The 12,469-nt window shown below is 45.1% G+C and overlaps 1 protein-coding gene across 2 annotated transcripts in view; it reads left to right on the top strand.

Annotated features, from left to right (window-relative positions):
- Positions 1-7,431, top strand: part of COL6A2 (collagen type VI alpha 2 chain) — a 36,801-nt gene extending 29,370 nt beyond the window's left edge. The window contains exons 26-28 of one of the 2 annotated variants that reach the window (XM_083154619.1): positions 327-779; positions 940-978; positions 5,428-7,431. In XM_083154619.1, coding sequence (XP_083010745.1) covers positions 327-779; positions 940-978; positions 5,428-6,026 — 1,091 coding nt within the window. In that variant the 3' untranslated portion in view covers positions 6,027-7,431. The other variant, XM_083154621.1, reaches the window with a different exon arrangement.
- The last annotated feature ends 5,038 nt before the right edge of the window (positions 7,432-12,469 follow it).

Here is a 12,469-nt window from a genome sequence, read left to right as displayed (position 1 = left end):
GAGGTCCTTCCGGCTACAGGGGGGAGGAGGAGGCGTTGGGGACAGCCTGAAAGTAACTGTCACAGCACAAAGTATAAGTACATTGCAGAAGCCATCATTTTGACGTGCTTTTAACTAGTGACATAATATTTGGAATAGCAGGCTGACTACAGTAGAACACAATACACTATTTGAAAGCCAGTGTTTAATAAATTCACCTTGGGCTTTTCTTGTACTTGTACAGCAACATCCATTGATGTTATTAAGCAGAGCAAAGGGCAAAGGCTATCACTATGTAACATCCACCGGTAGCGGTTCTTCCTTTGTAAATGACTGTTTTCCTACAGGTGCTCGAGTTGGCGTTGTCCAGTACAGTCATGAAGGCACTTTTGAAGCCATTCAGCTGAATGACCCCCGCATTGACTCTCTATCAAGCTTCAAGGAGGCAGTGAGGCGTCTGGAATGGATTGCTGGAGGAACGTGGACTCCTTCTGCATTGAAGTTTGCTTACGACAACCTGATCAAGGAGACGAGACGCGAGAAGGCCAAGGTGTTTGCTGTGGTGATCACCGATGGGCGCCATGACCCAAGAGATCCCGATGATCGTCTACAGTCGCTGTGTGGCGGGAATGTCACAGTGAATGCTATCGGTATCGGTGACATGTTTAACAAGGAAGATGATGGCGAGACCCTGACTTCTATTGCCTGCGACAATAAGCAACAAGTCCAGAAGATGAAGCTCTTCTCTGAGCTCGTTGCGGATGAGTTCATCGATAGTATGGAGGAACAGCTGTGCCCAGGTACATTGCATGTGTGGAAGAGACATGTCCACTGCAGAACATCTGGTTCACAGATGTTTTTTATTTTATCTAAACAAGTAATCATGCTAATATGTCAGTGCGGCAATGTCTAGCGGACCTGTATTTATTCATTAACGATTTACATGTTTTATTTTTGCAGACCCTCAGATTGTGTGTCCGGATCTGCCATGCCAAGCAGGTAAGTTGTGTGTATGTGTGTGTATTTGTGTGTGGGGGCGTGTCCATGTGTGCGGGGGTACATGTGTGCGTGCAAGAGGGAGTGGGAATGAATCTGCCCCCTGAAGGATGCAAATTGCCATTGCCGCTGTATTTTAATACCGGCAGCCCTTCTTGCACCCTTCACCTATCTGATTTGCACTCCAATTCACACAAAAGAGCACTTTTGTGCGAGTTCTTAGCAATTAAATCTCAGAGGTGAGACTGCAGTACAGCCACAACAACTGCTTTTGATTCCCGGTGGGAGGTGTTTGGCATTGGGGTGGCAGTTGGTGTGGCTCCCCTATTTGGATTATGGACCGCGCTGCAGCCCCACTTCTGGAACCAACTTATTAACAATCTAAACAAAATAAAGATCAAGCTATCGTCTGATGGCTTTGTGTTAGGTGTTTCCTTGCTGTGCTGCATAAAATAATGAAATATGTTGTTTCTATTATATAGCATTATTCCTTTGGCTATTTTATACTGTAGTAGACTGTTTTATACCATTATATGATTAGGTGGCAGACTATTTATAAGGTCCTGCTTCAAAGACAACACTGGAAAACACAAGGAAAACAATTTTCTAGGAGACAGTAGAGCAGTGGTTCTTAACCTCGGTCCTCAGCCCCACCAACGGTGCAAGTTTTCCACCCTGCAGGTGTACAGGTGCACTCATTCCTCACTGACACATTTTAAAAGATCACAGGTGGAGCTAATTATGTCACCTGTGATTCTGTGTGGAGACCTGGAAAACGTGCACTGTTGGGGGGTCCTGAGGACCGAGGTTGAGAATCACTGCAATAGAGAGAATCTGATTGGTTGCTATGGGAAACATCACCTCTTTTTCATTTTTAGAAGCGTTAGTAAATGTACCCCTAATTGTCCAATATCTTAAGAATTATTATTATTTAAACAGTTGATGAAAAATAAGCACTTTGTCAGCGCTAATTATATTTTATTTGTAGAACCTTATTAACATAAAACTTTTATCATGGTCTTCAAAAAACTTACCTTACATTAACTATCTAACGCTATAAAAGTGACTCAGGGGGGAATTTACTAAGATGAGAATAGTAAATCAGATGGGATGTTGCTACGGACAACCAATCAGATCCTACCTATTATCTTCTAGAAGGTGCTAAATAAATAAGTAGATTCTGATTGGTTGCCCATAGATTCTGATGGGTTGCCCATAGAATCCCATGTGGAGTAGAACTCCCATCTCAGTACAGTTCCCCCTCAATATCTGCAAATCTATCGGTTTTGTATTGAGAATACTGTATGTATGAAATATACAGTATAGATATTTACAGATGTGTCCGCTTCTATTGTTGCCCAATATACGATCACATCGTGGGCTGTGTGATGTAACACAGGGTATGGTAGCGGTACACTCTTGCTGTCCCTACACCAGACACAGCAAAAGACACGGATGGTACTCGACAGTATTGCTCTCGCTTCCAACAAACTTCAGGGGGTGCCGGCGAGAGTTGATGAGCGGGAGCTCTGCCCCTTGAACCCAGCACTCATTTGCGGGAGCATTTGCGGGAGGGTACGTTTTGGCGCTGCCATGACCCAATACCATCCACCGCCACTTCTTTATAGGGAGATCCCGACTCTCGGAACCCTATATCACACCCCTTTATAGGACACATCTGTGGATGGACATAAAGTGATATTATAGCTACTCATTTTTACCCCCAGAAGATAAGCTAACCCCAGTAACCCCATTAATTTAATTGAAAAATAATAAATTATATATATATCCGTCAATAAGGATTTTTCTTGGTTTTCTCTATCAGCTGACATCATCCTAACATTAAACATCCCCTTTTTTGGCAGCAATAGAATTGATTAAACCTGCTCCCAAGTGGAGATACAGGAGCACATTTGGAGCACATTAAATTATTTATCTCCTTAAAAATGCTAAATTTACTGTGATTTCTCAAAATAGCTCCTGCACTGTACATGCCATTAATTGGTAAGCAGATACAGAGGCATACAATTAGCGGCTTGTCTATATTTTGTGTCTAATTGCGACTATATTTGCATAACAAATAATGTTACACTGTTTAACTGGAAAATAATGTATCAGATGATTTTTTCTGTAGATACAATTACATACAGAATATAGGTATGCTGTATATCATTTTAATCAGCAAAATCTGCTTGTGCATCTGATTAGCATCCTGATGTGAATAAGACGCATTCATCCGACAAATCAAGTATATTTGGCATTTTTAAGGTTAGAAGATTTGTTACAAATGTGCTCCAATGTTGTACTGGTACATATTTTTAAACATTGCCAATTTTAACTCACCCAAACAAAACAGCTCTTGATACGTCCGACTTTATAGAGCTGTTTTTGGGCCTGACTTTCAAACTCGTCTCCTATTACATCGGCCTAGTTGTATGTTTTACATGGTGAAAACATCTGGATCTGACTTATTACTGGCTCTCATATTCCGAGTTGAAATCTTTCTATTTTTAACCCCTTCAGTGGTGGGTAATTAAAAACAAAACACCCCTGCATATGTCTTTTTAATTGTGCTGGGTGCCGGGGGGATTTCAGGGAGTGGTCACAGGGAGGTCACCTGGGGATCACAATCACCAGTGGGGATCTCCAGCATGAGCATTATCCCCATGCATGATGCTTATTCCCGAGCCACCGCAATCAGCGATGCGGTCCTCAGGGGATCAGAAAGTTGTGTAGCCCGGAAATCTTTCAGGGATAGCTCCGTCCGGAATATTTCCGGTCATACCACGAACTTGGACACTTACATTGCCCTATTGTGTAAAATCAGACATTTCACAAGATCGGACCCTGGTGTATGCTTAATACAAAAAGGTCATGTTCACACAATTACATCCCAGATAGAGGTGGACACATCCATGGATTTTCCTTTCGGGAGTCATATCTCTTGCAGGTTCTTTGTTGCTGAGTTCCATGTACCTTAATGACAACACACCTGGAGTACTGATATGGAGAACTGTGATCACTCCACTCCATCTGCTTGCTTCTGTCGCTATGGTTTCTCTGCATGCTGCCATGTCCTGCCTATCCTATCTTTGGTTCTAACACCTCTTTGGTTCTAACACCTCACCTCGCTTTGTTTATGTATGTCAAAGTGGTTACCTCTAGAAATAGGTTGGGGGGGGGGGGGTATTATAAATAGATAACAGGCAGCAAGGACTTCAAGATGTTCTCAGTCTAGTGATAATTGTCTCAGGGGAAAGGGAGCTTTGACCCTGTCCTTCTGACACTCACTTGCAGGTGGGAGGGGACATAACCCCGAAAAAATCGTTAATTACGACCTTACTGAAGAGGGTATGGAGATCGCCTTTCCTAAAACCTTACCTAAGGTTGCTGAATTCCTTGAGTCCCAGAAGGCCAGTTCCGAGCACCCAACGCACTCCCAGCTTGTTGCTATGATGGTCTATACGGCTGAGAGAGCCAAGTTCTCCAATGGAGAGGAGAGACAGAACTGGACTGAGTTGTTTGTTGACGCTTTTAGAATGGTCCACACAGACATTGTAGGAGATGCAAATGGACTGTTGGGAATTTGCTAACGTACATTCATCGACTGACCCCCATTTAGCACAGAGGTAGCGTGTTCCTGTTACCGGTTTAACAGGTCATTATGATCAGGTTTTAACAAGTACTCACAAAGCTATAATATAGATTTAACATACACATAAGGCAGAGATATAAACTTGGTCCTCAGACAGGATGCTGGTAGGGCCACATTATTCATAAACCTCTATTGAAAAATTTTGTATTGTAATTTATTGCAGCTATATAAAATATAATACTATAGTTTAGTGCACATACTCGGTGGTGATAGCGGAAATTATTTATTTCATCAGGGAATCTGTGTCGTCTTATTTTTGTAATCTTGTATAGAAATGTCTTCATTGTGTGCTCAATTCTCTTTTGCTTAGTCACAATCTGTCATTATTGCATATCACTTTTTTCCTCCTATATCTATATTGCAGTTTGTGCCCATATCATTGCATCGTAATGTATTACCGTTTATGGATCTGTGTGAACGAGTACGGGTGGATCCAGATCAAAATGACAGGGGGGGCACATGCCTTGTCCCCACCCCTGAATCCACCACTGCACAGAGATATAGTTACATCCTGATTTATTGTAGCATTTCAGGGAATGTTAAGTGAAACGCGTCGCTTATGCATTTCTAAGCAAACGTGATTGCTTTATGATGTATTACTGTTTTTGCATGTCTCTTTGTGAACGTATACTGATATGATTGGTTGCCACTTACATTACGCACAAAAATACAGTTGAGTGAAACGCGTGACTTACAAAGGAACATATTAGTGATTTTCTGCTACCATCAATATATAAGTAGTACGTAGGATTATTTCATGTTTATATATATTGTGTATATGTATCTCTCTCCCACAGAGCTTACAGTTGCTCAATGCACGCAGCGACCAGTGGATCTTGTCTTCCTTCTGGATAGCTCTGAGCGAATAGGAAAACATAACTTCCAACAAGCATCGGCCTTTGTTGAAACTGTAGCTAGACGACTGACCCTAGCAAGAAGGGATGACGACCCTTCTAATGTCCGTGTCGCCCTGTTACAGTATGGTGGAAAAGATCAACAAGCTGTAGTATTCCCACTCGGTTTTAACATAACTCAGATATCCCAAGGGCTGGAACGTCTCATTTACTACGACTCATCGTCCAGTATCGGAAATGCTATCCTCTATGCCATCAACAACATCCTGAATGACAAGACTAGAGGTGCGCGAGGGTTTGCAGAGACATCCTTTGTCTTTATCACCGACGGCGTGACTGGTGTTGATGGTTTGGGGGAGGCTATCACAGCCATGAAAAAGAGCAATGTGGTATCTACTTTGGTGTCTGTGGGGAAGGACCTGGATTTGCAGGTTCTGAAGCAACTTAGTTTGGGCGAGGGTGCGGCCATCTTTAAAGAACACGATTATGCCAGACTGACTGAAAGTTCATTTCTGGACAGGTTTGTGCGCTGGGTGTGCTGAGCACAGGCCTAGTTTTGTCAAGCAATGAGAAAACATGGCTCTCCCAGCATAACGCATTTTGCCCTGTGCCCAATGCTCTCTGCTTCTAACACTTTCGTCTTTTTTTTAAAATTCAGTTAATTGGCTCAAACCGTTTTTTAACGAAGTAGCAAAAGAATTTGTTTGTTGGCCTTGCGCATGGGGTAAAATTGGGCTGTGCTGGAAGATCTGTAAAAATATGTCTTTAATTACTATGTTATTTTATGATAAAGAATAACTAATATCATACAACGGCATAGTAGTTACAGAGCGTTTTCTCATGTTTCCATGTATCATGAGCTGTGAGTGACGAGGATAATTCACATATAAACTGACACACAGATGTGTAACAACAACATAGAAAGACTGCATAATGGAGGTCAAATGTTATCCAGCTTGTATGGTGTAGATAACAAGCAGACACACAACTAACAGGTCAGGCAAAGTACACAGATGTGTCCACATACACCTATTCTCAAATTGTGCCAAACAGCCATGTTAAGCGCGCCATGGTCTTTGAGACACAGGTGTGCCAAAACACTAATCCTAATTATTACCTAGTACTCTATCGGGGAATTAAGATGCAAAATTGGGCAAGTGGTTGCAAAATTGGGGAAATGGGATAAGTCTAGGGTAGCGCTGCCCGATAGGAGTGACCTGCACAATGCACCAGTATTTATCTCTGACTTTTTACACAGAACTCTTCAACAAAAACTATTCAACAACAATTTAAGAATCGAGTACACTAAAGGCCACCATACATCTACTCCCTGATTCCCCAACTGCTGATCGGTTATCGGTGGGGAATCGGGGAATCAAGACTTTTTAACATGTATAATATTCCCGGCTGCCAGGGGAAATTTTGGCAGTCCCTCGCTAGTGTACGGGGGCCATAGCACAATGTGGAGGAACAACTAACAAAACTGTTGTAAAAATAAGCAGCACAATAATCGCTCGGTACAATACTGTATGTCACAAAAAAGGATAAGTGTACGAGGTCACATCTGTGTAACTCTACAGTTTAGTTTTTTGTTTCTGGAATTTGAATATTTGGTGTTTTAATATTATAACGAAGGGAAACATTTTTGAGTGTGACATGGATCAGCTGCTGTCACACGTAAATGTGGTCAGTGTCGCTCTCGTGTCATTCTTACGTGGTGCTAATTGAAGGGCCCATATCAGGGTATCCTACATCTTAAACCTGTGGCAGGGGAGGGAATAGGCAAGGTTTGGTTTACATAGAATCGTATTTTTGTACATTGGAGAGAGGGGATTATGCCCCACCAACAGCTTGTCATCAATTGAAGCAGTAACCCTGGAATTAGGGGCTATTGTTTCTTTGTCCTGGAACATTCTGCTGTATCAACAATAAAATGTTCTCCTGTCATTCTGTGTCTTATTTACTTACTGTACATAGCACTAAATAAAGTGCCCCCACCACCTCAAAAGCTATCAATCCCCCCTTTTGTTGGAACATAAACTGGACGCACTGCAACCTGCGTTCTTTCCCACTGACGCCCTCCCTCACCCCGCAACTTGGGCTCTATCACACTGGCGCACTCCCTTACCCCACAGCCTGCGCTCTATACTGTAACACCAATGCGCTCCCTTACCCTGCGCTTTTTCACACTGATGCACTCCCTTACCCTGTGGCTGGCGTTCTATCACACTGACGTGCTCCCTCAGCACCCGACGCACGCTCTATCACACTGATGCACTCCCTCTCCCTGCAGCATGCGTTCTATCACACTGACATGCTCCCTCAGCCCGTGGACTACATTCTATCACACTGACATGCTCCCTCAGCCTGCGGACTTCGTTTTATCACACTGATGCGCTCCCTCACCCTGCGACATGCGTTCTATCACAATGACGCACTCCCTCACCCTGTGACCTGCGTTCTATCACACTGATACACCCCCTCACCCTGCAGCATGCATTCTATCACACTGACATGCTCCCTCAGCCCGCGGACTGCGTTCTATCACACTGATGCGCTCCCTCACCCTGCGACATGCGTTCTATCACAATGACGCACTCCCTCACCCTGCGACATGCGTTCTATCACAATGACGCACTCCCTCATCCTGTGACCTGCATTATATCACACTGATGCACTCCCTCAACCTGCGGCCTGTGCTCTATCACAATGACGCACTCCCTCACCCTGAGGCCTGCACTCTATCACAATGACACACTCCCTCACCCTGTGTTCTATTACAATGACGCACTCCCTCACCCTGCGTTCTATCACAATAACGCACTCCCTCACCCCATGTCCTGGTCTCTATTACTAGAGATGTGAGGGAAGGGAAGGCAGGGGGGACAACATCAAAGTGATTGAGAGGGACAGAAGGCTGAGTGGGGGGTGGCGGGCCTTGGGGCTCCTCAGGTCATCGGGGCCCGGGACGGCTGTCCCCCTTGACCCCCCCCTGTCACCGGGCCTGCCCCAAAGGCCCCAAGCGGCCAGTAACAGGAGGGGGTCACTGCTGAAGGTCTGGGGCTAGAATAGGAAGTTGGAAGCCCCATAATAAAGGAAAAGATGGGATGTAGCCCTCAGTGAGGGACAACTGGGGAAACTAGAGTCCCATAGTGTGAGGGGAAGGTCTGTAGATGAAGACTGCTTCAGGGAAACAGGGCTGTGATAAAGACATATCGCATTGATACTAATTGCATATGTACTAACATATTCGAATTGTATCGCAAAGGGCAGCTCTGACAATAAGAGCTACCCTTATTGAAGCAGCTGGGGGGTTGAGCAGGGACCCGCGGCTTCCCCCCTCCTCCTGTGACCGGCAGTCTCCTGCTCAGACGGCTGCTGGGCTCCTCCTCCCTGCACCAGGAAGGTGTTAGGGAGGAGGTCACTGGTCCGGGCAGCACAGCAGGATGCTGCCTGTACAGCAGATGAGGGAGGGTGGCGGGGGTCACGAAAAGAGGCCCCTGGTGTAACCCTCCGCATCGGTGCCCCGGTGGTGGGGCTTTGGTGCATCCGATAACTGTTTTTTTTACAGCATTTTCAGTTTAGTACATCCTTACAGAGATGCTAAAATCAATCAATACAGATGCAGAACTTGTGGGAAAGAGATGCCGAGCTGTAATAAATAGATGCAGAGCTGTAGTAAAGAGATGCAGAGCTGTAATAAATAGATGCAGAGCTGTAGTAAAGAGATGCAGAGCTGTAATAAATAGATGCAGAGCTGTAGTAAAGAGATGCAGAGCTGTAATAAATAGATGCAGAGCTGTAGTAAAGAGATGCAGAGCTGTAATAAATAGATGCAGAGCTGTAGTAAAGAGATACAGAGCTGTAAAGAGATGCAGAGCTGTAGAGAGATTCAGAGCTGCGGCATAGAGATGCAGAGTCCTTCACCACCTCAGTGCAGTGCTCCAGCCCTGTGTGGGTCTGTGACTGGCTGTGGCTGAGGTCGGAGTCCCTGCACTAGCAGCCCTAGGCTCAGCTCCTGCCTTGGTCCTCTCTGCTACTCCTGCCCTGAGTGAGGCTGAATCTAATCTAAGGACTCCGAAGAGCCCTCCGGTGACTCCTGCAGCTGCTGCTTCTGACTGGAACCCTCAGCCTGACTCCTGAGATCTCCGATCCAAATTGCCCTCCACCAAGGGAATTTGTACACAAGCAAGGGTGTCTGACGATAGCAACTCGCACCAACCAAAGGTTCTGACTGAGGGGTCTGCATATACAGTGACCATACACATACATTATACAGTATATATATATATATATATTTAGCAAAATCATAAATAGAATTGAGGCAACGGTTAACCCCCCCCCCCCCAAAAAAAATAAAAAAAATAAAAACATTATAAGGCAGATCAGATAGTGGGGCTAGGGGTGGGTCAAGGGGCAGGTCACTGTCCGGGAATCTCTCAACACCCTATGAACACCCTAATGCAATGTGCCTATGACTACTAGTAAGATGAAGCTTACTACCTGTAATATAGCTTTTCTTGGACTCTTATTGTACTGTCAAGTTATGCAGAGCACTGCTGCCACAGTGTGGATTTGTCAGCGACAACTGTAATCTATCTATGAATACTTTCTTAACTAACTCAAGGCATCTGGAAGGCTTTGAGTGGACTACTGCTGCCATCCAGTGGTTATTCCAGCACTCAGCATTTACTGAGACGTCCTGTTGATTCATCAAGCTAAGGTTGGATATATGTCCCATGCAGTAAACGTTCCTGCTGACGGGACATACCTGGTGACGTGGATGTTCAAATTGGTGTTCCACCGACATTATTGCTTCCACTGTGCATAGTCACATGATCCAAAGCTACATCCACAGCCTGGGAACTTCTACCGCTCTCTGAATAAAGTCCTTTTGTGACTCACACAAACAAGCAAATAAGTCATGCAAACTTCTTACAGATGTGTCCTTACATATTTTTCTTTACATTTTGCATCTTATTTGCATTGCAGCAGGGTTGCCTACTTTTAAGCTGTCCTCTTCAGGAGAGGACAGCCAGCTAGAAGTAGGGGGCAGCGGACGTGCTGAGAAAGGGGCGGAGCTGGAGTTTATGCCGGGGAAAGGGGGGGGGGGGGGGTTAGTTTTAAGCACTAGCGGGGAGGGTTGGGCTCAGGCTGTATGTGTGTGTGTGTTCACTCTTTCTGACAAAGGGCGGGATGTTGTAACATCCACTGCCCATTATCGTCCCCCTTCGGCCACTGCATTCTTAATGATCGCATATGCTGTAACATATGCCGGCACTGGACTTCTGGGTCTGTGACCCGGGAGTCTATCTGCGCATGCGCAGAGTGACGGCGCCGGCCGCAGGGCATGCTGGGAGGGATCCGTGACGTATCCCTCAAACAGCGCTGTGGTAAGAAGCCCATAGGCTTCTGCAGGGAATCGCCAGCTTTTGCTGGTGATTCCCTCCGCAGCGCTGCCACTGCGGAGGGGCCAGAGAGCATACAGAAATGCGGTAAAAACCCTGATAACGGGGTTTTTACCGCATTTCTGCTTTAGAGAATCTCCCCCAAAATCCTTCTTAGATTGACAAAACCATGTGCACTGCAGATGGGGCAGATGTTACTTGTGCAGAGAGAATTAAATTTGGGTGGGGTTTTACTTCAAAGTGAGATCTATATTGCAGTGTAAAAATAAAGCAGCCAGTATTTACCCTGCACAGAAACAAAATAACTCACCCACATCTAATTCTCTCTGCACAAGTAACTTCTGCCCCCCTGCAGTGCACATGGTTTTGTCCATCTAAGAAGGATTTTGTCAAAAAGAGTGAACTAGAATAAGGCCCATACTGAGCCCCTGTCAGAATTCTTTGTATCGGGATGCCGGTGTCAGTCTTTTGATCACCGGCATATTGTGTGTATCTACCAGGACTCCCGCAGTGCTGTTCTATACCAGGAATGCTGGTACATGGGGCATCCGATGTTGATACATTGGGCAGCTTCGCATCCCCCATAGAAACTTATGGGGGATGCAGCCGATGGCGGTGAAGGGGGGATCGCAGTAGGGATCGGAGATTCCTGCTGCGGTCCCCTTTGATACATTCAGGGTCTACTTAATATTTGCAGCTAACCCCCGAAAACGGGTGTTTTCGGGGATTTAACCACAAATATTCGTTGATAAATGTGCCCCTTAGTCTGATCGGAGCACTCAGGGCTGGGTCATTGATCCCTGATGTTTCGTTACATACCTGTATCATGATCTGCCTTGTCCAAATCCTGCGTAACCATGGAATCTTATATTTGTACTAATGTTTCATGTTTTGCCTTACCAAGATTTGTGGATTCCCGGTGATCTGCGGTGTTAAATATATATAAGCAGCACTGCACACGGAAGATGTCATTATGTTTAATTCCTTCACAAACTCATTATGAAGCTCAACTAGAGATGTGCGGGTTCGGTTTTACCTGGATTTACATGGTTTTAACAGCGGGATCTTATTGGTTATACAAAACATGTGACAGCCAATAGCCAATAGGAAAAATTTGAACTTGTGATACTTTGGAGATAAGAACCTAGTAAATCGGAACTTGCACATCTCTAAGTTCAACACTGGAGAACCACGATCTTCTGCAACTACAAGAGTGGTCTGCGATAGCAGGAGAGTTTTAACCAACTATGAGCTGCTTTTGGGGAGGAAGCACCATCCCAAACCACTGAGTTTCAGTAGTGCAGGAGATAGTCGCTGGAAGACAAGTAGCGGATGACCTGTGTCCATCATCACCAAGGCCAATGTTTCTGCTGTGCAGGCCATAGTGGTGGTTCTATGAAGATTGTACACATTCTTTGCAAGAAGACAGATTGGTGCGGGTGAGTGCTTACCTCCGGATCCCGTGGGCGGCTTCACATTTCCAACAGTCCACTCACGGGATCTGGAGGCCACCGCTGGCGGCACCACAGAGGTGAGGAGCAACGTTCTCCTTTTATAATATAGGATTACCTCATGCA

Source organism: Crinia signifera, chromosome 7 (genome assembly GCF_055691185.1).
Source record: "Crinia signifera chromosome 7, ASM5569118v1, whole genome shotgun sequence".
Lineage (NCBI taxonomy): Eukaryota > Metazoa > Chordata > Amphibia > Anura > Myobatrachidae > Crinia > Crinia signifera.
The sequence above is the reverse complement of the archived record's forward strand: the minus strand, read 5'-3'. Positions and strand labels throughout refer to the sequence as shown.